This window comes from Oculina patagonica, chromosome 2, assembly GCF_052425735.1.
Source record: "Oculina patagonica isolate OP01 chromosome 2, crgOcupat, whole genome shotgun sequence".
In the NCBI taxonomy this organism is placed as follows: Eukaryota; Metazoa; Cnidaria; class Anthozoa; order Scleractinia; family Oculinidae; genus Oculina; species Oculina patagonica.
The window spans coordinates 33,026,495-33,051,472 of record NC_135759.1 but is presented as its reverse complement, the minus strand read 5'-3'; the positions used below and the strand labels follow the sequence as shown (position 1 = coordinate 33,051,472).

General features: G+C 40.1%; 1 protein-coding gene across 4 annotated transcripts in view; it reads left to right on the top strand.

Moving 5' to 3' along the window:
• LOC144644244 (uncharacterized) overlaps positions 1 to 18,104 on the top strand; it is a 41,077-nt gene extending 22,973 nt beyond the window's left edge. Inside the window, exons 4-17 of one of the 4 annotated variants that reach the window (XM_078503693.1) lie at positions 3,690 to 3,794; positions 4,502 to 4,553; positions 5,633 to 5,777; positions 6,355 to 6,447; positions 7,515 to 7,573; positions 8,576 to 8,641; positions 9,538 to 10,441; positions 13,857 to 14,327; positions 14,703 to 14,831; positions 15,050 to 15,078; positions 15,267 to 15,303; positions 15,415 to 15,522; positions 15,613 to 15,663; positions 16,040 to 18,104. In XM_078503693.1, the coding sequence (XP_078359819.1) occupies positions 3,690 to 3,794; positions 4,502 to 4,553; positions 5,633 to 5,777; positions 6,355 to 6,447; positions 7,515 to 7,573; positions 8,576 to 8,641; positions 9,538 to 10,441; positions 13,857 to 14,327; positions 14,703 to 14,831; positions 15,050 to 15,078; positions 15,267 to 15,303; positions 15,415 to 15,522; positions 15,613 to 15,663; positions 16,040 to 16,135 (2,345 nt within the window). In that variant the 3' untranslated portion in view covers positions 16,136 to 18,104. Of the gene's footprint in view, positions 1 to 3,689; positions 3,795 to 4,501; positions 4,554 to 5,632; positions 5,778 to 6,354; positions 6,448 to 7,514; positions 7,574 to 8,575; positions 8,642 to 9,495; positions 10,442 to 13,856; positions 14,328 to 14,702; positions 14,832 to 15,049; positions 15,079 to 15,266; positions 15,304 to 15,414; positions 15,523 to 15,612; positions 15,664 to 16,039 lie in introns of all 4 variants that reach the window. The other 3 variants (XM_078503691.1, XM_078503695.1, XM_078503694.1) reach the window with 3 other exon arrangements.
• Positions 18,105 to 24,978: the final 6,874 nt, after the last annotated feature.

Genomic DNA, 24,978 nt, shown 5'->3' with positions numbered 1-24,978 from the left:
GTTTACAGGAAGATCTGAAATAACTGCATTGTTGAAAGTTATATTCTTTGTGCAAGTCAAATGAGGTCCTTTACCTTGGATTTGTACTTGTTTATGGCTCCACTGCTGTCAACATCAAGAAAACAAAGTGATTGTATTGAAAGGAATGAATGAATGAATGAGTTGATTTTCTTTTGTCCTGAGTTTCGGCAGTGAGTTGTTTTTAAGCGATGACGTAGTCAGAGCTTTATGTTGGGGAACAAAATTCCTTTGGATCTTTTTACGGTTACCCCTTAGGTTAGCCCTTTCGTTTCTCTTAGCCGATTTGGCACGAGAAAACGGTGGGCTCTGGGGACATAGGATTTTTGAATTAATTCGAATTTTTTTGATTGGCTGTTTGGAACAATGAATTCCTAAAGGGAAGTCGAAAATGTAACGACTCTCTCATACATTCTTTTGAAACGTCGTGACTGCATACATGAAGACCAGAAGTCCTAGAATCTAGGACTGGAAATCCTGTGTCCCCAGAGCCCTTTGTTTCCTCGTGCCAAGACCCAGCCGGCTAAGAGAAACGAAAGGGCTATGGGGACGAGAATGTGATATTCAGTAAACAGCCATTTCTGCAATTGGCCTGTGTAAGCAGGGTTGGAAATTAGCGCTCGCCCACTCGCCCAGGCGAGTGTGAAAACAGTCGGGCGAGTACAAATCACGGATCACTCGCCCGGTTTGGCGAGTATGATTATTCAAAATAAGGGTTACCTTTTACTTTCCACTTTAAAATAATCTACACTATCTACAAGCCGATAGCTTTCCAACATTTTGAAATCTCCAACAAGGCAGACAAGGCTGTGTTTGCGTTCACAAACAGACAAAAATGGCTTCCGTTTGGTCATTTTTAGTGCAGAATGCACTATTGTGATGGTTTGGTGGGTTGGCGTTTGCTAAACCCCTAAACCACTAAACCACTAAACCACTAAACCACTAAGCCACTAAACCGCTAACGCGGTGTAAACTTTTAATCACCAATTAATTAATTAATTAATATCAATTAATTAATTATTTCTGTAAAGGGGGGAGGGGATGGAGAGCACCTGACCGTGTGCCCTTGGTAAATCGGGGAGTCCATTACGATACTTACAATTGAAGAACTCAAGGTATATATTTGTTTCAGAAAGCACTATGCTCTCCTTGTGGTACAATTCTTTCTGGAAAAAAATACTTTGTGCTAAACGCATGCGCAGATCAGTCTTCATCACGAACATTGCGTTTTTCTTCTGCAGAAGGATTCGTGTAGACTCCGTGGCCCCAAGTTAAAACCACAAATTAATTGAATTAGACAGTAAGGCGTCATAGCAGATCATGTGAAATAATTCTTGATATGGCAATGCTGTTTTCTTAGAAAAGGTGATCTAGCATCTCATAATTAATTGATAACCTGATAACATCTGTGTTATAATCAATGTCGCCTTCTTTGCAGAAAATAAATCACGTTACCATAGACATCATGTTACATCCGTTTTCGACAAAAACAAAAGTATGTTACATGTTTTTGACAAAAACAAAAGTATCTCGTTTGCTGTTTCAATAACAAACTGAAATTCAAGCTATCGAAAATTAAAATAACAGTGACGTGTTTAGAAATTTTGTATTAAAGCCTAACGTGGTGTGCTTTTCAATGCGGTTGAATTCCTGTAGAATCCGTGGCGTTAATTTAATTAGACTTAAAAGGCATCACAGCGATCTGCGAGAAAAAAACAAGAATATCATGTTACATCCGTCACTTCCTTTCCTTTTATTTGTTCTCCATCAGTTGAACTAACCTCCGTTTTATTTTGTAAAACCTCTGCCGCTTTAGTGTTTGAACATGCTTTCGTGACGGTTCCGACATTTCTTGAAAGAAATCTTCACACTACGTGCTTCTCGGCTTCATGCTTGAGTGAGCGTGTGACGTGTTCACAGCGCTTTCGTAAATCGTAATTAGGTATGCAAAAACTTGCACCGGGATTTTCAGCGTGAACACCTGATAACCAGGAAACAAATATCCTAGCTGTACTGCGTTTTAAAAACCCTTTCGAAAAAGATGTTTTTTTAATAGATTTGTTCTTTAGTTTTGAGAATCGTCTTTCGTGCAGTTTAAACCGTAACTTAATTAAATTAAACAAATGTCATCGATGTCGCCGTAAAACAAACAAAAAACAAGAGTTTCATGTTACGGCATTTTCAAGGAAAACAAAAGTATTTTGTTACAAACGAACAAAAGTGTCGTGTTACGTTTGCAAAGATTAACGTAAGGAACACCTAGGAAAGAATACAAGTAGCCTGTGAACAGTTTTTCCGAAAGTAAAGTAAAGCAAATAAACACGAACATATATAAAACATCATACTTTCAATTGTTCCATATTGCATTCTGCACTTACCAAATCATCGAGATTTTTACATGATGGACGTGCTTGTAGAAAGTAATACCTCTGGTCATAAATAAACTGACTCGTCCACCAAGCCGCGAAACAAGGCAAGATGGCTAATTTCCCGCCTCTTTTTCTGTACAATTTTAACACAAACTACAGAAATTTAGGAATACGTATCAAATAAAACTGCATTTCAACTTTTGAAGTAAGTGTGCTCGTGTTTTTATCGTGGAGTAAGGTCTATTTTTGTCGATTTTTCGTTGAAGAAATGAATTTCAGTCTGCATCGCGATCGACCACCACAGTAGCAAAGCGTGATAAAACATGATTAAAAATTTAAGTTGTACATTTTATAAGTGGGCGGAGGGGGACTAAATTTTCTCTTTAGGATCCTGGGCGAGTGAAAACTGATCTGGGCGAGTGCAATTTGAAGGTCACTCGCCCAGATGGCGAGTGCTCCGAAATTTTAGTTTCCAACCCTGTGTAAACAAGTACAAGACTGCATTTGACCTTGGTCACTCGAGAAGTATCATGCATCGTATATCAGGCTTATACCAGATGTCACGATATAAGCTAAGATAACGCAACCTTTGTTGAAAAAACATTCAATACAAAAGTTGCATTCTACTTTTATTATAATACATTATTTTTTGACAAAATTTCCTGTTTATTATTTAAGACCCAGATGAGAATCGTCATTGCTTCTGCATGCATTGCGTGCCATTTATTCTTTTGAGTGATGGGCTACTGCACAATTAATATTTTGGCTGCTTATTTACCAGAATTGAAACATTGTTAAGTCCAGTAAAAAAAATAAAAAACTGGGCAGTTCCACTTGCAGGCTTGCCACAATCTATATATTATTTTATTTGTAAGGGGGCAAATGGGCTTGGGCCTCCCCTGGTTTTGGCCTCTGGGACAAATAACCTGGTGCGATAATCTCACAGTGGTGAAAATTTTAGGAAAAAGTCAATGTCAAAAGATTTTGGAACAAACATCCTTTATTTTAAAAATGGTCCTGTAATAAGGTGGTTGATTCATGATCGAAATAAAAAATGTTACTCTGGTTTAAAAATGTTGAGAATATTCATAAAATTTCATAAAAGTGGGACTTTTATAAAAATTTAAGAACATTTTTCAACATCTTTAAACCAGAGTTACTTTGTTTTACTTTAAGTGATGTCGTTTACTATAGCCAATGAAGTGCTGTTCATCTTCCTTTTTGAGGCTCTCTCTGTGTTTAATTGTTTATTTTGTACTCCATGAAGATCACTGATTAACAAAAGTTCTTTTTTTCTTTCAGGAATTGATGTAGAATCAGCAAGAAGTATAGAAGAGAGAATAATGTTAGAAGATGCCCAGAGTTGGACGAATGGTAGAACAATAAATGAAAGTAAAGATAGATCAGGTATGGTTCAAACACTATTTTCTTGTTCAAGTTCATAACAGTTGCTTGCTGTGAGTGAAAGGTTGCAATTTCACTACAATTTCCCGCTATTTTTATTTTGTTGATAAAACTTCAAGTAATAAATGTGTACATGATTGCCCATTGTTTTTGTTTCTTGAACTAACTGTACATTGCGACACTCAAGAACAATGTGGCTTATGGTTTGGACCCCATTTTAAGCTTACTATGAAAGCTTTATAAGCCCGTCCACAATCTAGAACTTCAATTTGTCACTACCCCCTCTACTGTTACCCCCCTGATTCACTCCCACAAGAGAACGCCATAATTTTTTAAACTATATGTTGAAAGAGTTACCTCTCTCTAACACACTTGTTTCTTATAGATGCAAATTGAAAACATAAAATAGAAATAAACCGAGTGTCCTTATAGAGAAGGTTTTGATATATTTAGTATTAAACTTTGCTTCTCCAAAACAAAGTGTTAATTTGACGGAGGAGAAGCTCTCCAAAAAGGTGCAAGGGGAGGACAATCTAATCCTTGGGCTTTTGGATAGTCTAAATCACTGCTTGACTTTTGTGCCAAATGATCCCAAAAATAGCACTGGAATCCTGTTCGCATTAGCTCTTTCATGCCTTATGTATACAGCTATTTTATACAAATAGATGCAAAATTAATAGTGTATTTTGTGACAAATGTTATCTTTTTAGGTGCAACTGCATTACATGTTGCTGCATCAAAAGGTTATTTACAAGTTATTAGGTAAGTATTTGCTGCTCTTTTTGACATGGAAGCTTCCACTGATAATGAAACCACAATTAATTATTAATAAAACTTAATTTAACTCTAATATTCAGTCAATAGATTTTGCTCCTGTTTAGCTGTTTGTGACTAGATTTAAGTTTCCCTTCCGTAATTAATTTTGTGTGAATAACACAGTGTTACTTAAAGGCACAGTGGTATAATGGACTGGACTCCTGATCAGCCAACAAGGTTCAAGTCCTGGCTTGGGGTCATTGTGTTGTGTTCTTTGGCAAAATACTTTACTCTCATAGTGCCCCTCTTCACCCAGGTGTATAAATGGGTACTGATAAACAGTTAACTTAACTTGACAAACTGTTGGGGGTACTGTATTTATCGGTTATAAGGCCCCTGGTTTTTTAGAGAAAAGTCTGTTGTTGTTTTTTTTTTGTGGGAAGTTCATGCCAAAATTGAGGTAAGGACAAATTCTGTAAGGATAACTGTCCTTAAGTTGATCACCGAGTGTTTTTGGAGAATTTTCAATTTGGAAAACAAATTTGCCAAGTTTGTGGTGCGTCTTATAACTGAGTGTGCCTTAAAACCGAATAAATACGGTAATCTGAAATGGACTAGCATGCTATCCAGGGGGAGAAGGAATGCAAATAGTCGCTCTATGTCATAGAAATTAGGATAAGCAGTGGCAGTGTTGTCCACTTTGGACCAAACTGCCACTACCTTTCTGCTAAAATAAATCAGGTTGTTTTGAAATGTGCATAAATAAATAGTGAATGCTGTATTTTGTGGAGAAAATTAAGAAATCAAAACATCATTTTCATTACTAGCCCGAGATGGGGTGGCAAATTTGTGCATTTTCTTGGTCTTAGACTTGGTCTTAGACGTTAATTTGTGTTAGTAGTGTCTTGCCCAAGAAGATGGCAAAATAACCCTGGCAAGGGCTTGAACGCAGACTGCTTGAATCCAAGTCTGGCACACTTGCCATTAGGCCATGGTGCCTCTCTTGTTTAACACAGAAATAACTAACAACTGTTACTAGATCTTATGAGAATCCTTGAAAATGTGATTGATCTGTTTTTCCATAGTCTTTTACTTCAACTTGGTGTTGATATCAATGCTAAAGACAATGATGGTTGGACGCCATTACATGCAGCCGTTCACTGGGGGCAGAATGATGCCTGTGAAGTATTAGCAGATCATGGAGCTAACTTTAGTGCCAGGAATAGAATGGTAACTCTACCTAGTCACTTGAATCTAGTAAGGGGTTAATGAACTTCCAGCTTGAGCTAGGGCAAAGTTCTACTAAGCTAGGTGCTAAGGTCATTCATTGGACAATCAATTCTTCAACCGGAGCAATGGTTATTTCATCATCACAGAGCATTAGCTGTACCAACAGAAATTGCCCGAAAATAAATACAGTAACTACTTACTTTTCAGTTATCTACTTTAAGTAGTACTGTAGATCATAAAATTTGTTTCTTTTTTCTTTACTACCTGAGGTGTCCTATGTTTCTTTTTTTTTCCGGTTTTTTTTTTTTTGGAAAGATTTTAAAACGATTCTTGGCAACCATGTAAGCTATACTAAATCATTTGTTGGACAATCAGTAACTAGGCAATGGTTATACATCTTCGTAGAGGATTCGCTATACTAACATGATCGCTTTCTGCGCATTAATTGTATTGCTGCAACTCGAGTGTAATAGTTACTGGTCTGTGGAAGACAAACAAGGCCCATCTGTAGATTGTAAAACTTGGAATGGTTTGTTAGACAAGTGCATCATAGTTCTTACCAACATTTTGTTTCTAGGGCTCTACACCTATTGACCTAGCAGAACCAGACATGGTAAAAATGCTTGAAGAGCTCAAGAAAAGGCAAAATGATAAACCAAAGATCAATGCAGTGAGTACAGTGTACATGTATTAGTGGTCATGGCGTCGATAATCCTTACTTTGCCTCTCTTTGTTTATATTTACCCTGCCCTTACCTAATCTGCCGCCCTTTCTGAGTCCTCCTTTCACCATCTTCTCATTCCTGTATGTTACTGTATGTTATCTGGTCTTAAATCACCCTGTACTGCAGCTGTAGTAAGACTAATTCGAGAATGGAGGGAACAAGGGAGATGTAAGGTTATTGATGATGACTCTGAAGCAAGGTGTAGTTTACATGTGTATTCATTTGGCATGTACATGTACAACAGTTTGAACCAAGACATATGTGTTGGTTCTTATAATAATCATTATGGCCATCAGCAATCTTTACTCAGTTTCCATGTTAGCTCAATTTTGATGACTGAAAAGGCTGATTTAATTTGTAATGGACACGGACAGACACTCATTAGTGTTCTGATACAACTCCACAAAAATCTGATTAAATTTGATGATGCTAAACCTCACTCATAAAGTACCAAGTGTACTTCATATTATTTAGTTCGAGTTTGACAGGGAAATGACAAAAACAGGCAATGACAAGATGTATCCATTGTTGGATTCAGAGGTGCTAAAAGGTGGAGTTGGGGGAAGGGGGTGGAAGGGGGGTAAAGTGAAGATGGATCTCTTTCTTCCTTGGAGTGGGCGGGAGGCAGAGTAAAGCTGGGCCCTTTTTGCTCAGCATGTCCTTAATTAAAGAGGGGTATGGGATGGAGGGGGTTATTTTGTTTTCCAACAAAATAAGAAGAGTAAGGACTTACTAATCAGGTGAAAAATAAAATTGCATTTTGAGCTGTCAGACTGTAGCCAAAATGATTGTTTTTTAGTGGAAACAGCAAATTATTTCCAAAAGATAGTCCCTGAATGTAAAACAACAGTGTGCACTAAAATTGATGCTCGGCACGCTAGATTGATAGGGAGCGGTTGGTAGAGGTGCCAGCAGCAGAGTGGGTGGAGCCTACTATTATCCCTTGCTTGTTTTTGCCTCTGACTAACTTGTTTTCTGAAATAATTAATAAAAAATCTTTTGTTTTTTAACAGTCAACAACACCAGTCATAAAAAGTAATATGGAATCTGGGCCTGCCCCACTGAAACGACGGTGAGTGTGCTACTTCTTAAATTTTTGGCCATTAATTATTTGTTATTGACTGTACTGTCTGTGATATAAGAAGTGCAGTGGCTAAAGTATTTAAAACGGAGATAAAGGAAGTGCATGCAGTCCAGTGATTTTGGACAGCTAGGAAAATGTAGGACTTACTTTTAAAATCTTTTGTTTGTTTTGTATATCATTCTTTTACTTGAGGGTTTCAGTTTTATGGAGGACATTTAGCAGTAAGGTAACCCCAGTGACCAAATGGTTACCCGTTATTTTCCAAAATCAGATACACTGTTTTAGTTTTACTCTTACAAATAATGACAACTGTTAGAATTCACCAAGAATTTTCTGTCGCATCATCTGTCAGAATTGATAATCTCTCCTCTAGTTCAGTGGAAAGGAAAATCTTCGAACTGAGAAGTGTTCGTGTACTCTGGAACAATGACAATCTGTTGTTTAAAGATACTACAGACATCCCGAAATTCTTGGTGGACTCTAACATAAGTTCTACTGGATTACTGGGACAGGTTTAGCTCGAAACTGAACAACTGCCCTCCCTTTCTGGGCAGTTGTTCATGTTTCGGGTGATTTTCTCAGCCTGAGGTTTGCATTTCACACTGGAAGAGCTCCAGTAGTGCTTTGAACTATTGTTTACTCTGCATGATTTTAGTTCTGACTGAGGTATGATCATTACCACGAGAGAGCTTTTCTCTGCGGCAAGCTGCTGTGTAAGCTAATCTTTAATCTACAAGAGTGTTTAAATTGCTAACTCCTCTCTTTATAACAAATTCTTATAGGCAGATGCTGGTTATCAGAATGAAGAGCCGGCTTGAACTTCTCGACTAAAGTGATATAATTGTATTTCAGATTAGTCTACCAGACAACAAGGTTGCTAAAAGTTAGCATGACAGCGTACCTGACCAACACTCATAATGATACTTACTCTTAACTCTGTCAATTCAATGATGATTTTTAACGTAAAACTTCTTTTTCCTTCCTTTTCAGTCTTTCTGACTCGTCTAGAGCTAGAATGCTGCGTGCTCTACCCCCTACTAACAACCCTGGACTGCTGTATGTAAAGTTGATACTAACACTTTTTACTAACACTAAATAACCACCGCATCTCTCTTAGAATTAAGCTTGCTCCTTATATCTCACACTTTTGGCTTTTCTTTTTCTTTGACACTGCTCTTATCCTACCTCTGTCTGATGCATGTCTACTATCTGCATGGTTTCTTATGAGGGCTTCTCGGTTTTCTTGACGTTTCTTCTTTGCGGACTGGCACTAAGCGGAAAAATAACGAACGCCCTTGTAACTCGGCATGATAAAAACCTCAAGCGAGAGAAAAAAAATTGAGTTGTCCTCCATGTTCGAAAACGCATGTTTCCATCGTAATTGCCAAGATGAGTCGATTGTCGGACGCCAAGCACAGGTGTGCCCTTTACAAACCCCTGCCATGTGTCCATGTCAATCATCAAAAATTGGTCGTGTAGTGAAATGAATAGCAGAAATGGAAAAGAGCATGATTAAATTAGTAAGACTGCCAAGAGTGAGACCGTTGATGTCTAAGTGCAAGATTTCATGTTGGTTTGATAAGTTTAAAGGTCGAATGGTGGATGATAAGACTTCTACCAACTTCTCTCGACAGTTAAAAACTTGAAACCATCTTAAAAATTACACTTTATATAGATAGACATCGATGTTATCAAAATTAGCAGTCTTACTAATTTCATCACGAATGCCATTTCTGGTATCCATCTTGTAGCACCACCATTTCTAACGGTTGACAAGGTCGCAAAAGGATTCTGCAAAGGGCCAATTGATCCTCCAAGGGCTGAGAGATCAATTCAAGTGCTTGGTGTTTGTGGTGCCAGTCCTGCAACACTTCTATTCATGCAACCTCTGTGGCTTCTTCATTTCATAGGAGCTCCATAACCAGAATAAAGGACCAAAACCTTTTTCTCAGGGACATCAATCAGGAGAGGGCTCAAATGGAGGCCAGCAGGGAGCAGATGACGTCCCCCAAGAGCAAGACCTCCAGGCCGCCGAGTTTCTCTGACTCGCCCAAGGAGGATAAAGAAAACGAGAAGGAGAAACGAGACGGATTCAGTAAAGAAGACAGCGGATCCGAGTCGGATACCGAGGATAGCACCGAGGAGTCTAGTGAAGAAGATTCCGAGGAAGAAGAACCACCTAAGCCATCGGTGAACTCGGTTCCTCCCAGGGCAAGACCTACGGTCAATTCTCTACCTTCTAAACCTGCGGTTAATTCAGTAAAAAAGCCAGCAGAGGAATCAGAGTCGGAAGAAGAAACCGGCAGTGAAACTGAAGAATCCTCCGAAGAGGAGGAAGAGGAAGAGCCGGTCAAACCTGATACGCGAACGAGTACAACCAGTTCTACGTCACGGACGCCCGTGTCGCGTCTACAGAGTGCGCCTGCAGGTGCACCAAAACCTGGGGTAGGAGGAGGCACGTCGAAGCTTCTCAAATCCCCTTTTCTAGACAATGATAAGAAGGCAAATGCACCTTCTTCACCTGTTTCAAAAACTGAACCCTCTAGGACTTCTAGATTCGGTGCTAAGGAAGATACCAAAGATGATACAAAGTCACGGTTTGGGAGCTACCCAACACGTACTACGGCTGATACTACGAGTAATGCATCCAGCACCACTAGTACAAGGAGAGGAGTTAGTTCCACTCCGATCGAGGACACTCAAACGAAAACAAGACGACCCAAGAGGGTCACTCAGAGGGCCGCTACATCCTACGTGGGAAATGGCGGCAAGGGAGATGAAGAGGAAGAGGAGAACGAGGAGGAGGATAGAAAAAGTAATGATATCACTCACAGAAAAGGAGTCGAGGAACGCAAGGTAACATTAGAGTAATCAAGTAGTGTAATGGAAATGGTCAAAACTAATGTTCTCAGACAAAACCCACCACTCTGCAAAAAGACAGGTGGTCTCTTCATGTGTTTGTTGTTAGATTATTTTTTTTTTCTTTTGCGTGTTTTCACCAGCTCCTACCAACTTAATATGCCAATATGAAGACAGTATTACTCAAAAGGAGTAATTTTGTCAGGGTTCAGCGTTCCTTGCGTAGTTCTCTTTTCGTATTTCCACAAAAGAAAAAGAAAAAAAAAGGAAACTCTCGGAATCACAAAACTCCTTGAAACTTGTTTTCGGGAGCTTCTTTTTTCTCTCTCGGTTGTCGCTTGCCTTGACTTTTTTCTTGTTGAGCGACTTAGAACTGAATAGAGCGACGCAAAAACGAACTAAAATTCGAAAGAAAAACAAAAGGCCACCAGAGAAGGTGGAAGAATAGAAGGAAAATGAGACCAGATTATATTGCACTTCTGACTAGTGTTAACAAACAATTTTGCACCCTATAACAAATGGTGTGACTATTCAAGCGAGGAGGATTACCATAATTCTACTGCAGTGTAAACAACAACGAGAACCGAATTGTCATATTCTCTGGTGTCGATCATGCAGGTATGCAGATTGCTGCACAGATTATTGAGAGATCTACTTGTTGATTGTGTTGACAGCATGCCTTGAAGTCGCTTGTTTTTTATAACCGATTGTCAAAAGTCTATCGCAATTGCGTGGGGAGGTTTGCTTTTCTAATTAGCCCAGCGAGTCTATAAATAATTCATCGAGGTCTGACAGGGTAAAGCAATTGAAATAAAAATGGCGAAATTGAAATTTGAGCTAGACCTGTAGCTGTTCAGCATAGTGTGTTGGGAAGACCCATTGCTTCACAGCGTTAGCTGAAAGTTTTCCCGCCAGTGTCTAGTTTCTGTTATCGAGAGGCGCTCGTGAAGTATCGCTCATGTCGTATCTAACACGCCGCTTCGATCAGCCGAGCTATGGAAGCCAAAAGAATTATACAGCAAGAACACAGGTAATAATTTCTTTTAAGGTTAAGCGGCCGGAATTTCGCGGGGATTACGAAAATACCGGCATTGTTTGGTTGCTTCTTGGGCTATTAATCCATGCAGGCAATCCTGCAATTTGGTTACATTTGTACGTGTTTGTCAACAGTAGAGATGTAACATATTCCGCTGAACTTGCCATCGACCGGGTCAGTTCGGCTTCGAGCTGATATCAGGTCTATGAGCCGAACTGTCGTTAGAATCGCTTGATATAAATGTTGTTCTCTTCTGAATATTTCTCGTGTGTGATCGAACTCTGTAGGGTTGAAGCCATAATGTAATTATCGCGTTCGTTCCGATGGAGTCAAGCTGAATTAAAAGTCCCAGACCGACATATTTGTTGTGCGCGGCGCTGCTTTAAAGTTACATCTCTATTTATTAACAACACATTGTATTATCTACTAGTGACATTTGCATGGAGAAGTTATATAGCCTATTGAGAAACGGAAAGGTTTATTAACCCAAAGATTCTTTATTTGAATTCCGAACAAATCTCTTAAGATCATTAGCCCTCAGTGGGGAGTAATATCGTACAGAGATAGTGTTCCTTTTATTCTATAAGCCTTTTCAAAGCGTTCATCTTACGGCGCTGAAAATTGCTCTTTCCTTGAACGTGCCACTAAGTTGATAGCATCAACGCGAGCAGCCAACAATTTTTAGAGCTCAGACATGATTAAAGCCCAGATCGCGCCTGTGATACTTCAAATAATCGTCTCTAAAGTGGATAATTAGCCTTGCGTGTTAAATTGTGTAATACATTTCATTCACACCCGTTTTGCATACGCTAAGCCTGTCGCGTCTGTCAATACCTTTTAAACAATCCGGTGTATTTTCATGTTTTTATTTCGCCATTTGCCAAGCCAGGTTCGCAACAGGTTTTATAGGTTGACTTAGAACTTGTCGATTTGCAGTTTCTTTGAGCTTTTAATATCAGATGCGAAGCGCGGTGGTTCTGAAGGCGAATATTTGACGTATTTTCTTGTCAGCGGGGCAAATATGTCAAGTCGCGTTGGGAATGTAAACTCGATACCGGTTTTATTTACTTCTGTTTGGGAAAGCAGTGGTTACAGTAAGTCAAATTTAATTCCATGGTAAACAAACGACTTGGCATGCTTCTTATTATTGTTATTACATGCCAAAAAGAGTCAATAAGCGTTTTCCTCTGGCAAAGTTGTGAACAGCTGAAAAACTTACTGTATTTAATCCCTCGCCATGCCGCAGATATCATCAGCATGTTCAAGTAATTTGACGCTTGCCCAGTGGGCGAAATGACCTCTAAAGTATGTGTACATGTTATCAAGATGCTTGTGACGTTGCTTTTACTTTTGAGATGACATTGTTTACGTTTGGCTGCGTTTAATTCAATTACATGTCTGTGGAATGCTGTAAATTACACCGGACCCCACGTGCTTTAAGACGCGTGTACGCGTAAACAAACTTACCCCCGAGAGCTTTTGTGTTCTTGATTGCGTTCTTTCAGAATGTAATGCTTTTGAGATCAGTGTTTTTTATTTTATTTTCATACACAATTCGACTCCAACTGTATTGATAATTGTCTTTATTAAAAACAGACGGGTTTATAAAATAGGTATTCGGCTACGCCTTCATTCCAGGAGCATTTTATTTCCATATACGACTCGAGTGGTGCGTTCATTTTATGCTACTCACTCGTGCACATACCGTCTTATTATCTTTGCCTAAAAATAAACACATACACTTGCTCTTCTGTTTCTTCTGAAGCTTTCTTGCAGCGTAAAAATATTCCTTTTTAAGGTCATTTTGTCCTGGTTGTATACCTTCCGTTGAATTAATGCCATTAAAGGAAAGGTTTTTGCTATTTTGATGGTGCATCCGGCTGGACTGGACTTTTTCTTGTTGTGTACATGTAATAACACTTCAGTTGGTTGACAGACAGCTATTAAGGCGTTGTTTTATCTCGCGATTGAGCGCGCGTGCAAATCTAAGTACGATTTTGTTCTTGTCAGGGAGGGGAGACAAAATGGAAATTTAAGGTTTGGTTCGAGGGTCGGGATAGTGGATTAGCCACTTGTTGCTTTGTCAAGTACGTTGAACTTGACTGCAAAGTGGCAAGCGCGAAGTTTGTTCCCAGAAAATTGACTGAAGTACAGGGTTACTTTACTAAAACTTCAACAGGGTGATCCCTTCCTCCAGCAAATTTGTAATCGCGGTTTGTGAGTTTCCTCGCGTTTGAATTTTTCTCTGCCGTCAAGGTACGAAGTAAATTGGAGATTTGAAAGTTTGTCAAGCATACAGTTTAACTCATACAGCCCGACTCGTTCTATTTCCTTACTTGTTAAAATACTAAAACTTTTTACTGATGCTTGTTGTAGGACACTTCTGTGCGGCGAGGCTCTAGAGAAGAAGCAAAGTCGACGAGGCCTTCTTCCACCACCGATACGTTCCTGAGCCGGCGGAACAGGTTAAGCGGCACAGCTGAGGACAAGAACGAGCCGGACGGTCGACAGAACACCCGGCAGCAGCAGCAGGCGGGGAGAAACAAGGAGAACGAGGAAGCTGAGTTACCGGCCTGGAAGAGAAGGCTACAGGAACGAGAAAAGGAACGAGAGAAGGAGAAGGAGAAAGAGCAAGAGAGGGAGAGGGAGAAACAAAGGGAAAGGGAACGGGAAAAGGAGAAAGAGAAGGAGAGCGAGATGCCGAGCTATCGTCGCTCCAGGCTTGAGAGGGAGAAGGAGAAAGAAAAAGAGAAGGAGGAGAAAGAGAAAGAAGATGATGACTCGTCTACGTCGGCTGCAGCACGTGCAAGGAGGGCCAGGAGACTGAGGGAGAAACGACGAGGAGGGGTGGGTAGCCTTACCTTGGTGGCAGGGAGCTGGGATAGGGGAGGGAGGGGTGTAAAGTAGCCTTTACCCTCCCCCCCTCCCCCAACCCCTCAGCCAATTAAGTTTAATGAAAAAAATCCATCGAAACTATTCTAGTCATTTAATATTTAAAAGAAAGAGTTTGTAGATAGATTTAGCAGTTTAGATGGAACGATTGGCACCCTAGTTAATTGCTTTCTACAACAATAACTGAAATATTTTATGAGTATATGTTAGTAATGGTTCGTCTCCAAATTCCAGGAAATGTTTACACTTCTCTTTTTGTAAACCTCCTCGGAAATTGTCAAAGTTGATAGTTCAACACTGAAACAATGACCCTAACCTGTTGTCTTCTAGAGCGATGAGGAAGAAAGTGAGGAAGTCAAAGATCCCAAAAAGAACACCAAGCTAAACGAAGAAAATGACGAAAAGGCACCTGTAGGCAACAGAAGACGATCCCAGGAAACTAGACAAGATGATGTCAAGGTAATGGGCGTGGTCATGGATGGGTGTGGTGGTGAATTTAGCTAAAATACAATTGTCGTTCTTGGCCATTAAAAGGTGGGAGAGTGCCTGCAAGAATAAGGCATAGTTTTTGGAAAAGAGCATGCGACCTTTGGTGATAAGTTAAGTGAGAGACAAGCTTTGTGAGGAGCTTTGGATATTAATTGCTCTTTTTCTTTTCCTTCTCTTTGTTCTCGCAGAGTACGACGGACAGAATAGGACGGGGCAGGTTAGTTGAACGATTCTGGTTTGTTTTTTGTTTGTTTGTTTGTTTATTTGTTTGTTCTTTGCTTGTTTATTTGTTTGTTCACCTACGTCACCAAAGCGCTGTAACGAACTTACTGTGGTCAAGCCTTCGTGAGTGAAGTGAATTGACTGTCTTTTGTTGTTAGATGATAATCCATTCTTATTTTGCAGAACTAGTGATTCTAAAGGACCCTTTGGTACTTCCAAGGTTAGAGCCATTCTCTCTCAAACATACATAAGTTCGTTCTGTATATTGTCTTCATTCAAGCCGCTCGTTATGTAGTTCATTTAACATGGTTTAATTTTTGTTATTTAACAGGCAAACACTGCTATAACAGAAACGGATCCCCAAAAGTTGAAAGAAAGGCTCCAAGAGGCGCAGCTAGAACTACAAGAATACAAAGTCAAACTAGAAAAGGCCTTGCAGGTAAGTCATTAACCTTTGTTTATTGTCGTGCAGTTTGTTTCGTTTAACAGTGAGGTGTAGAAGTTCAACTGGTCCTTACCATCTTTTTAGGCAAAGGAAGAGCTTGAAAGAAAATACGCTAACGCTGATGATGATCTAAAGGTATGTCTGCCTACAGAATAATCCTGATGTTTCTGATGTAGTGTTTTTATGTTTACCTTTGAAAAACGCCTAGGGAAGCAAAATTAATGTAATTCCGGATAACTTTCGACACTCAAACGAAACTTGCGCTGTCTTTTGCCACGAAGCACATATCAAACGCTATAGCTGACTTTGTTCAGTGGTGAAGTTGGAAGTTTTCATTACTCTTTTATACAGTTTGTATGCGTTTCATATGGGGACCTTGGTGTTTGACCTCTCCCCCCCCCCCCCCCCCCCAAAAAAAAAAAAAAAAAAAAAAAAAAAAAAAAAAAAAACCTTCCTACCTGCTCGTTGTTTGAGGTTTGTTATGGTAATGACCGTGTTTTTATTCCAACAGCAACTAGCGGACCTGAAAGCGGACAACCAGCGGCTGAAAGACGAGAACGGTGCTTTAATCCGTGTTATAAGCAAGTTATCACGACCGCCTACTTGACCAGCAACTCTGGTGCACAATTACAGAAACACAGAGACATTTAGAACAATATCGATAAACTGATAACCCCTCTTTCCTGGTCTTAAACTGTAGCTATTTATTCAGTACGAGACCACAGCTTAGAGATTCTTTAATTATGCTAGGAGGGAGGGGTGGTAGGGGGAGTCAGACTTTGTTGTCTTCCCCACCAGCCTTAAGTACAATGGTTAGGTCTTGGTTGGGTTCGTTTATTTTTTTTTCTTGTTGTTGTGTAGATATGTGTATGTTTTGTAATTGGACGTCAGTCAAATAGTCAAAAAGAGAAAGAAAGATCGGTTATTACGGTGTAGAGAGAAACAAACGTGAACCAAGAAAGATAAAAATACGATTTTACAATTGAATAATTTGTGAATGTCCCTCGAAAAGCCCTTGTCCTGCATATTTCTAATGCAGTTTTCTATAAGTGTATATTCTAGTTTAACGATCAAAGTGCTTTTCATTAGTTACACAGACCTTTTTTGTCTGCTAGAAGCTTTTCTATTTTGTCACACTGTTAAAGGGTTTAGTGAATTAATAATGATCAAACGAATGGCAGCAGAGATTCAACTACTGTAGTAAAGTTTAGTTTTGTACGACTTTTTTCCATAGACGATTCAGTAGCAGTAGTTGCTTCTTGTAGAAAGAAATAAAGAATGAATACAAATAAGCCTTTTCGACTATGGTCGCGATTCAGTTTTTGATTGATTGCAAATTCAAATTAGCCAAATGTCAAGAAGAAAAAAAAGAGGAATTTAATAGCAGTCAAAGCAACTTGTTATCTCAAAAAATGTTCCGCGCCGTCGCAAATATAATTGTATTGAAATTAACATTTATTATATTGTATCCTTGTTATTGTGCTTATAAAATTCTGATGATATAAATTAGTTAGGGTTAGGCGTAGTCGTAGCTGCCTGCGCAATCGTAGTGGTATTTTGACTGGTCAGCAGCAATCGTTCCTTTTGGCATGTAAGATTGCGTGACAAGCCAAAACAGCGCTTGCGCAGAAAGCTTACGTAGTCTGTGATTGATTCTTTCCAAGTCAGTCGGGGGAATAATTAGTTTGCTCGTTTGGAATCACACTACACCCGCTGTTTTCTAGGCGTGACGGTAAGCCAACGTGGCATTTTTTGATTGGACAGTAAGTTCCGGAAAGTTTTCGGTTACTTCTCGGAAGATTTCGCCAAAAACGAACGTTATTGCTCCGACTGAGAGTATGAAACCTAACTCAATACGTTTGCTGGAAGACGGTAGAGCCACTGTACAAATAGAAAAACGCACCAAGTTCAAAGGCAACTTCGTATTCTGTATCTAAAATCCAGGAAATTGTTTTCGGACACTGATACCAGAATAGGTGAAGTTAATACATCGGAAACATTTGCTATATTGGATGGTTCTCAAATACCATGCAGCAGGGAAAAAAAAACATTTCTGTTGGACCCAGTGTCAATGTAATTCTAAAGAATGGCAAGATTAACATTTCGGTGCTGTTTAAAAGAAAGAAATTTCAGTTCAAACATATCGGTCGTATGTTCATTAAGATATCACAAAACTGTGAAAGGAAGTATTCTCTGACAATCGTTTATGGCGTCGGGTTTTTCATTGACACATTGTCGCTTGAAACTGCATGGAAGTTGCCCACTTGGTCGTTAAGTTTGTAACAATGAGCCTTTTGCTATTTGAGTGGAATCCACTTTCATAAAAGGGTCAGAATGGCTCTACCTTCATTGAGTCTTGGGCCTGTTGCTGACATCAGGCCGGCTTCTCTACTGTGTATTTTAGCACTGTGCAAGTTTAATATTACATTGCTTTACAAGTAGTTCTCTATCTTTGTATTTTACATAATTACGGACAAAACTAATAGTCTTGTAATGATTAGTTGTCCCGTCTTTGTTGGTTCTGTGTTGAATACGAACCCTAACTGCTATAAATATACAAGTCTCCTATAAATGTGGTTTGGTGTGGCTTATTTCTTCTCCTGAGTTACCGGTTTTGCTAACTTTATACATGGTACATTGTTGCCCACGAGGGAACCCAACACTTTCAATGACAAAAAGTATTTATGCTTGGGAGGGGCAGTGGCCTCATGGTTATCGCTTTAAACACTATGACTGCTTCTCTCCACCCTGGCGTAAAAGTGGATGCTAAGTGTCCCCGGGCAACTTGCAGTCTTTATTGGGGAAGAAGAAAAACTCCCAGTTGCTAAGCAACTGACGGCGCATCTTGATAGCGTGACAACTTTCGAAGGACTCTCGATTACTCAAACTAATCTTTGATTGGAGCATGGAAATCAGAAAAAAACGGGTTCTTGCGCGCGCAGTGCTTGCTATGAAAATTGGGAAGGGAAACGATAAAAGCGCATATTTTTGCATCGCTCTGTCTCGCGTGTCTAGGACACGAGTCTGATCCTTGCCCCTGTAAGTGGTGGTAATCGTTTTTGAAAACTCGATCTTAGATTAGCTCTCAATCCCAGCTTTAAACAACCGAGAGCACTGCAGGTGTCACGTAAAGAAGTAGAAACGTGAAAATATAATTAGTGGTATCTACGGCTATTGTATATTGCGTAAAAACTGTCCTGAAACTTTAGCAACAAGGTAAAGTAGACTGCTTTGCGTGTTTCATGTTGAAGCAGCTTAACGACGCGTTCTTGATTGAAAGAGAAGGCTGAGGGAGACCGCGCCGTAAGCTTCAATAAGTTCGACTTCCACCCAATCGGTAAAATTGCTCTTCCTCTTCTCTGCCTTGTAATTTATTATAGCACTAATTCTTGAGTTATAGCTGCGGCGAGGCAGGACTCCCTCTCGGCTGCGCTAACTCCAGAAGACCATCCGACATGTACCGCGCACTCCTGTATAAAACCATTCTCTGCTAGGAAAGCTGGATCCTTTGAAGAGAGCCTTCTTAGTAATAAAACCACGTCATGCAAGGCATTTGCTCTGCCTCTGTCATGATTGTTGCTATTTCGATGTAAAATTTCATAGTAAGAGATTTTCAAAGAAATCGAACGTACTTTCCTGTTACCAATTAATCATAACTATGGAAAAACTTCAGAAAAATAACGATCAAATAAACTTTTTGTGAATATCAGTTAAGTTTGTTTCCGACGATGTGACTACACACTGCTCGGGTAACAGACGTCACTAGATCTTGACTTGGGCGTTTGCGCACACTGATTGGCTTACTGGCTCTTTTACGCACACTTATTGATGGACTGGTTCGTTTGCGCATACTTATTGGAAGGGATGAATCGGCTGTCACTGATTGTTAGGGTGACTTTTGATATACAAAGATCACAATCACAATTCAGCTTTTACAATGTTAAAGCCACTGTATATATACCGTAAGTTTTATTTTACTTATTTTGGCCGAGCGATATTCTTAATCACGCTTTACGCACACTGAATGGTTAACCTGTGTGTTATGCACATTGATTAGTTAACCGGAACATTTGCGCACACTGATTGATTTACAAGCGCGTTTCCACATACTGACTGGTTAAACTGTCGCGTTTGCGAACACTGATTTGTTGACTGGTTGGTTTGCGCACACTGATTTGACCTGATTTGTTGACTGGCGACCTTGCGCACACCGATTTGTTGACTGGTGCGTTTGCACACACTGATTTGTTGACTGGCGGGTTTGTGTACACTGATTTGATGACTGGCGGGTTTGTGTACACTGATTTGTTGACGGGTGGGTTTGCGCACACTGATTTGTTGACTGGCGGGTTTGTGTACACTGATTTGCCATTTGATGACTGGCGAACTGGCGCACACCGATTTGTTGACTGGTTGGTTTGCGCACACTGATTTGTTGACTGGTGGGTTTGCGAACACTGATTTGTTGACGGGTGGGTTTGCGAACACTGATTTGTTGACGGGTGGGTTTGCGAACACTGATTTGTTGACGGGTGGGTTTGCGCACAATGATTTGACCTGATATGTTGACGGGTGTGTTAGCGCACACTGATTTGTTGACGGGTGGGTTTGCGAACACTGATTTGTTGACGGGTGGGTTTGCGCACACTGATTTGACCTGATTTGTTGACTGGCGACCTGGCGCACACCGATTTGTTGACTGGTGCGTTTGCGCACACTGATCAATCTCGTTCGCAGAGCCTGCGTTTCCCTTGACCAGCAGTAGGAAACTCAACGTCTCTGGACGAATCCAAAATCAGAACCCAGTCGGGGGAACAAGTGCCAGTTGATGGGGGCATCACTTCTCCTAGAGGTGACTGAGCCCGCGGTTCTCGTCCCAGAAGTTGCTAAGCAACATGACGTATTTGCACGCGCGATTGCTTTCGGAGTAGTTATGAGCGCTCGCGCAAGTTTTTAATTGGATGAAATAATTCGGAAATTCTTCTAGTGCTTCAACGAAGATTTGCCAAAACTGGTACTTATTCCCCCCACTGAACCAGGAAATTCTGGTTCCGGTGCAATTGTGCGCGTGCGCCGTAGATTGTACATGTGGATAAAATAAACAAGTTTTCAACAGCCAATCAGTTTTTGTCGTGTTTTTTGGCAGGCTTTCAGACTAGTCCAGAGGTCCCGTTCCCCGGCGGAGACCAGAAGGATTGCTGCCTCTGGGGACGAGATTTCACACTGATTTGTTGACTAGTGCGATTGCGCACACTGATTAGTTGGCTGGCGAGTTTTCTGCCTTTGTAATTACATATGCAAAATTAATGGTTAGACATTCTAGTCTTCTCGGATAAGGACGATAAACCGTAGGCCCCGTCTCCTGAATCTTCAGTGTTATAATTAGCAGGGGACGTTAAAGAACCCACACACTCATCGCAAAGAGTAGGGCATGAAGTTCCCGGTGTTGTGGTCTGTTCTATTCCATGGGTTGTTGGTGGGGGGAGATCATACACATGAACGGATAGCGGCTGCCATAGGCGCCTTATATGCTGATGTCCGATCACATCCCTTAATTCTGTAAATTGTAAAATAGTTACTGAAAAGCCCTGTGGGGAGCTGACTATTAAAGTTTACATTACATTACATTACACATATCGATTAGTCGTTGTCGCGTAGAGAAGTCAAAAGGTGATACCTCGTCATCTTTATAACTTCCTTTTAATGGGGTTAGGAAATTTAAAGTGAGCCAACGAATCTTTGATTCGTTTAACATGGACTGAGCTAAACTGCGCCATTTACGCGTGTACTGTAGCACGCAGTCCATGACTGCACGAGCAGATAATCAGGCACTATATAATAAAATTATGGAGAGCAGTCTATGTCTCAAGGTTTTTTTTTATTAAGATTGTAGGCATACAAGAAACGTACACGAAATGAATCTACCAGTGTTTTTATCCTAGATGTAGGTACGTTTATATCAAAAGAAATTCCCAAAGCGGCTTGACCCAAGCCGTTTCGCCGCCGTGCAAAGGTTTCTTCTAGACTTCTAGTTAAGAACACCTTAGCGCATGCATACATTACGCTTGCGCAGAATTTGCACTTGTTTCGATGAACGAAAACTCAGTTCCTTGATCCCGCTTTAACTCAGTGGCTCATACCGAGACTCACTAAACACCACGGAAAAATTACTGAATACTGCTGGAATTTTCTGAGGAATACTGATCAATTTTGCAAGTGTTTCGCCTTAAAATGAATTTCTACAATCCATTCTCTCTAAAAGATCTATCTGCATTGTTTTTACAAACGTATGTTTCACTGATCGTTAAGCCACAATTGTTATACAGCGCGTTATACCGCGCGTGCTATCATTGGCTACTTCAAGGTCATAAAACTTCATCCCGCCGTATGTCTCGATCTGAGCAGGCAACATTATATTGGAAAATCTATGACGTCATAGGGCAACAGTGCACTGTTTCCCACGAATGTTGACTCAAGATCGCCTTTGTACGTGAATCTTCTAATGACTTTGTTGGGCTATACAACAAATCACTTAATGACTGGTCCCTCGGCAAACAAGTTTATTTTGTTTCCCTCGAATCTCAATGTCTCAATATTTGAGATTCTCGGGGAAACAAAATTAACTGCTTCCATCGGGATCAGTCATTAAGTGTTTACTGTTTCTCTTTTTGTTGTTTCAAGGAAACGAAGGAACCCGATCGCCGAATCATAGCTGGAGCGCTCAAATCCGGGTTTCCGTAGCATGAAGTGGCTTGGAGTACTTCTACTTCCCCCGTATGGCTAGTCCAAAAGAGATCATCTCCAAGCGTACCCAGTACGCCATTTTTGGGTTGCCTTCTGCCTCTGCAAGGCAACTCTGCAAGACTACTCTTAGTGCAAAACTTTTCATATGAAAATGAAAATTCCTAGACTTCTGGTATAACTCATTTTCATATGAATGGTTTCGCACGAAGAGTCGTTTTAGCACAGAGGTGAAAGGCAACCCAAAAATGGTCTATTCAGTCGGGGGAGCAAGTGCCAGTTGATGGCGACATCAGTTTTTCGTGAAGTGACGGAGTCCGCAGTTTTCGTTCCAGAAGTTTCTAAGCAACATGATGTATTTGCACGCAGATTGCTTTCGGAGTACACGTGAGCCCCGACGTGAGCGCTTGCGTAAGTTTTTGACTGGATGAAATAATTCGGAAATTCTTAGAGTGCTTCGACGAAGATGTTTTAAAACTGGCACTTATTCCCTTGAGTGTATTATTCACCTTAGTGGAAAGAACACAGCGCAAAGGACATTGGCTGGTCTAGAACTCTCCAGCTCTTTATCTCAAGTACGCGTTCCACAATAAACTAACATTTATATCATGTGAGTTGCGCGTCGAAACCTGGATCGAACGTTCCTTTTACCAGCGCTGGCCGATGTAATGACAAGGCACTTTACTCTCATGAAGTGCCTCTTTTGGCCTCTATTCTTGGTTTTCATGTAACGTCATAAAATTCTGCAATCAAAATTCACTAGGCCTACTAAATTTTCGTTGTCATTAGACGTAAGATAAACTAAAAATATATCCTTTTGCAAATTTTCAGATCGATAGTGTCATTCGTTTTTTGAATATTTGAGTTCTCCGTCGTATATTTTTTTATATTATTTTTTTTTTTTTTTTTTTTTTTTTTTTTTTTTATCTTGCGTTTTTATTTTTTTAAAAAAAATAATTTTAAAAAAAAAAATTTAAAAAAAAAAAAAAAAAAAAAAAAAAAAAAAAAAAAAAAAAAATAAAAAAAAAACAAATAAAAAAACTAACTAAACTTCCTAAAAATGTATATACATCAAACGTAGTGACATCAAGCTGAGTGCCTTTGAAAAAGGCCTTTCCTTTCCATTTTCAGCAGCTTGAACATTTCAGATATAATAAGTGGTGTTTATGTAAAACTGTATTAGCTCATGAGCCAAAGATTGCCGCTGTTGTAAACAGAATTGAGTTCCAGATGGTTTCTCTGACATCACGGCGGCCATATTTGTGTCTCTCGGAAGGACACAGTTATGGCATCTCCATACTAAGCTTTATAAATTTGCCTGGAAAGGTTCGGCAAATAACTCTCGAACGGTACACTGCACAGACCTGAAACTTGGAGAAATTGTTTATCTATTTATCGTCTATAATATTTGAAATGTAGTTAAATGGTTTCGAATTTATTTTTTGATTACGTGACAGTGAAAACCAGCAATAAATGGGTACCGATGAACTGTCAGGGAAAACTGACTTAATACTTCCGTGGAGGGCGGAAGTGGGTACCCTGTGATATAAGTGGAAGTGGGTACCCTGTGATAGCTAGCATTCCATCCTGGGGAAGTATATGCTACGGTGTAGCCCAGTCCGGCCCGGCCATTTGGCCCAAATGTAGACTTAATTTACTGTGAAAAAATATAGCCAATCAAAGGGCTGCAAAACCGGTTCATATTCAGCACTGAGCACCTTATGAGTAACACTGCAAAATTCTCATGGACCAAACAAAAAAAAATTCCTTAATCGGAAAAGACTGAAGACAAACAACAGGAATCTAATTGCTCCGGAAGAGAAAAGGAAAATCTTTTGCTTTTAAGGTCAGAATCATTGATCCTCGCCAGCGACCTTCATTCTCCGAAAACTAATTAATCTTATTTAATAACAAGTTTAATCAAAAACAGAATCAGTATATTCATTTCGTTTCACCTCCCGTCTCGCTAATGTCAAATCGTTTCGGCTTGTTCTCTATAACTTCTTCCCTTGCTGCCGTCTCTCGTAAAACACTCACTCCGGTACTCCTCCATTTATAGCCTGCGTTGCAGGCGCCGGTGTATAGTACCTTGGTTGTTTATAACAACCCGGTTCCTGCACCCTTAATCTGTGCAAAAGACACGTCAAGATCCGGAATAGAATCGAAATTCCAGTGAAGATTTGAGAACATCCTCTGTAAGCGTGGAACCAAGGTACGTACGCAACTGATATGGATTAAAATTTGCACATGCCTGGAACTGAGCCGGTAGACATATAATGATCATGAACGAAATGGAGTGGGCATTTTACGGTGTGTTGTGCTAATTGGTAATTTTGGAGTTGTTTACCATTGACGAAGGGAAACTGGTTGGTTGGTTTGGGAATGGAACCGCAAAAATCTACACACGGAAATTCCATTGGTGATTTGGCGTGAGCCAGACTGGGCGCCTGCCAAAATTTACTTGGAGCGCTTGGGACTGAAGAACTAAGTAGTCAGGCCAACAGCTGCGTGAAAAAGAAGTACAATTTACGAAAGAAGAAAGCACAATCGGAAACCTAAAAAAGAGCACTTTAGACCATTGGTTCATCTCAGGAATTTTGTATTCAACGAAGTTTACTCCTTATAAGTCGAGTTTTCCGGAATTTTGAGTAAATGTGAAACATCCACCTTTCGCCGAGAACCGTTCATTCGTGGCATTTTCCGGTTGGG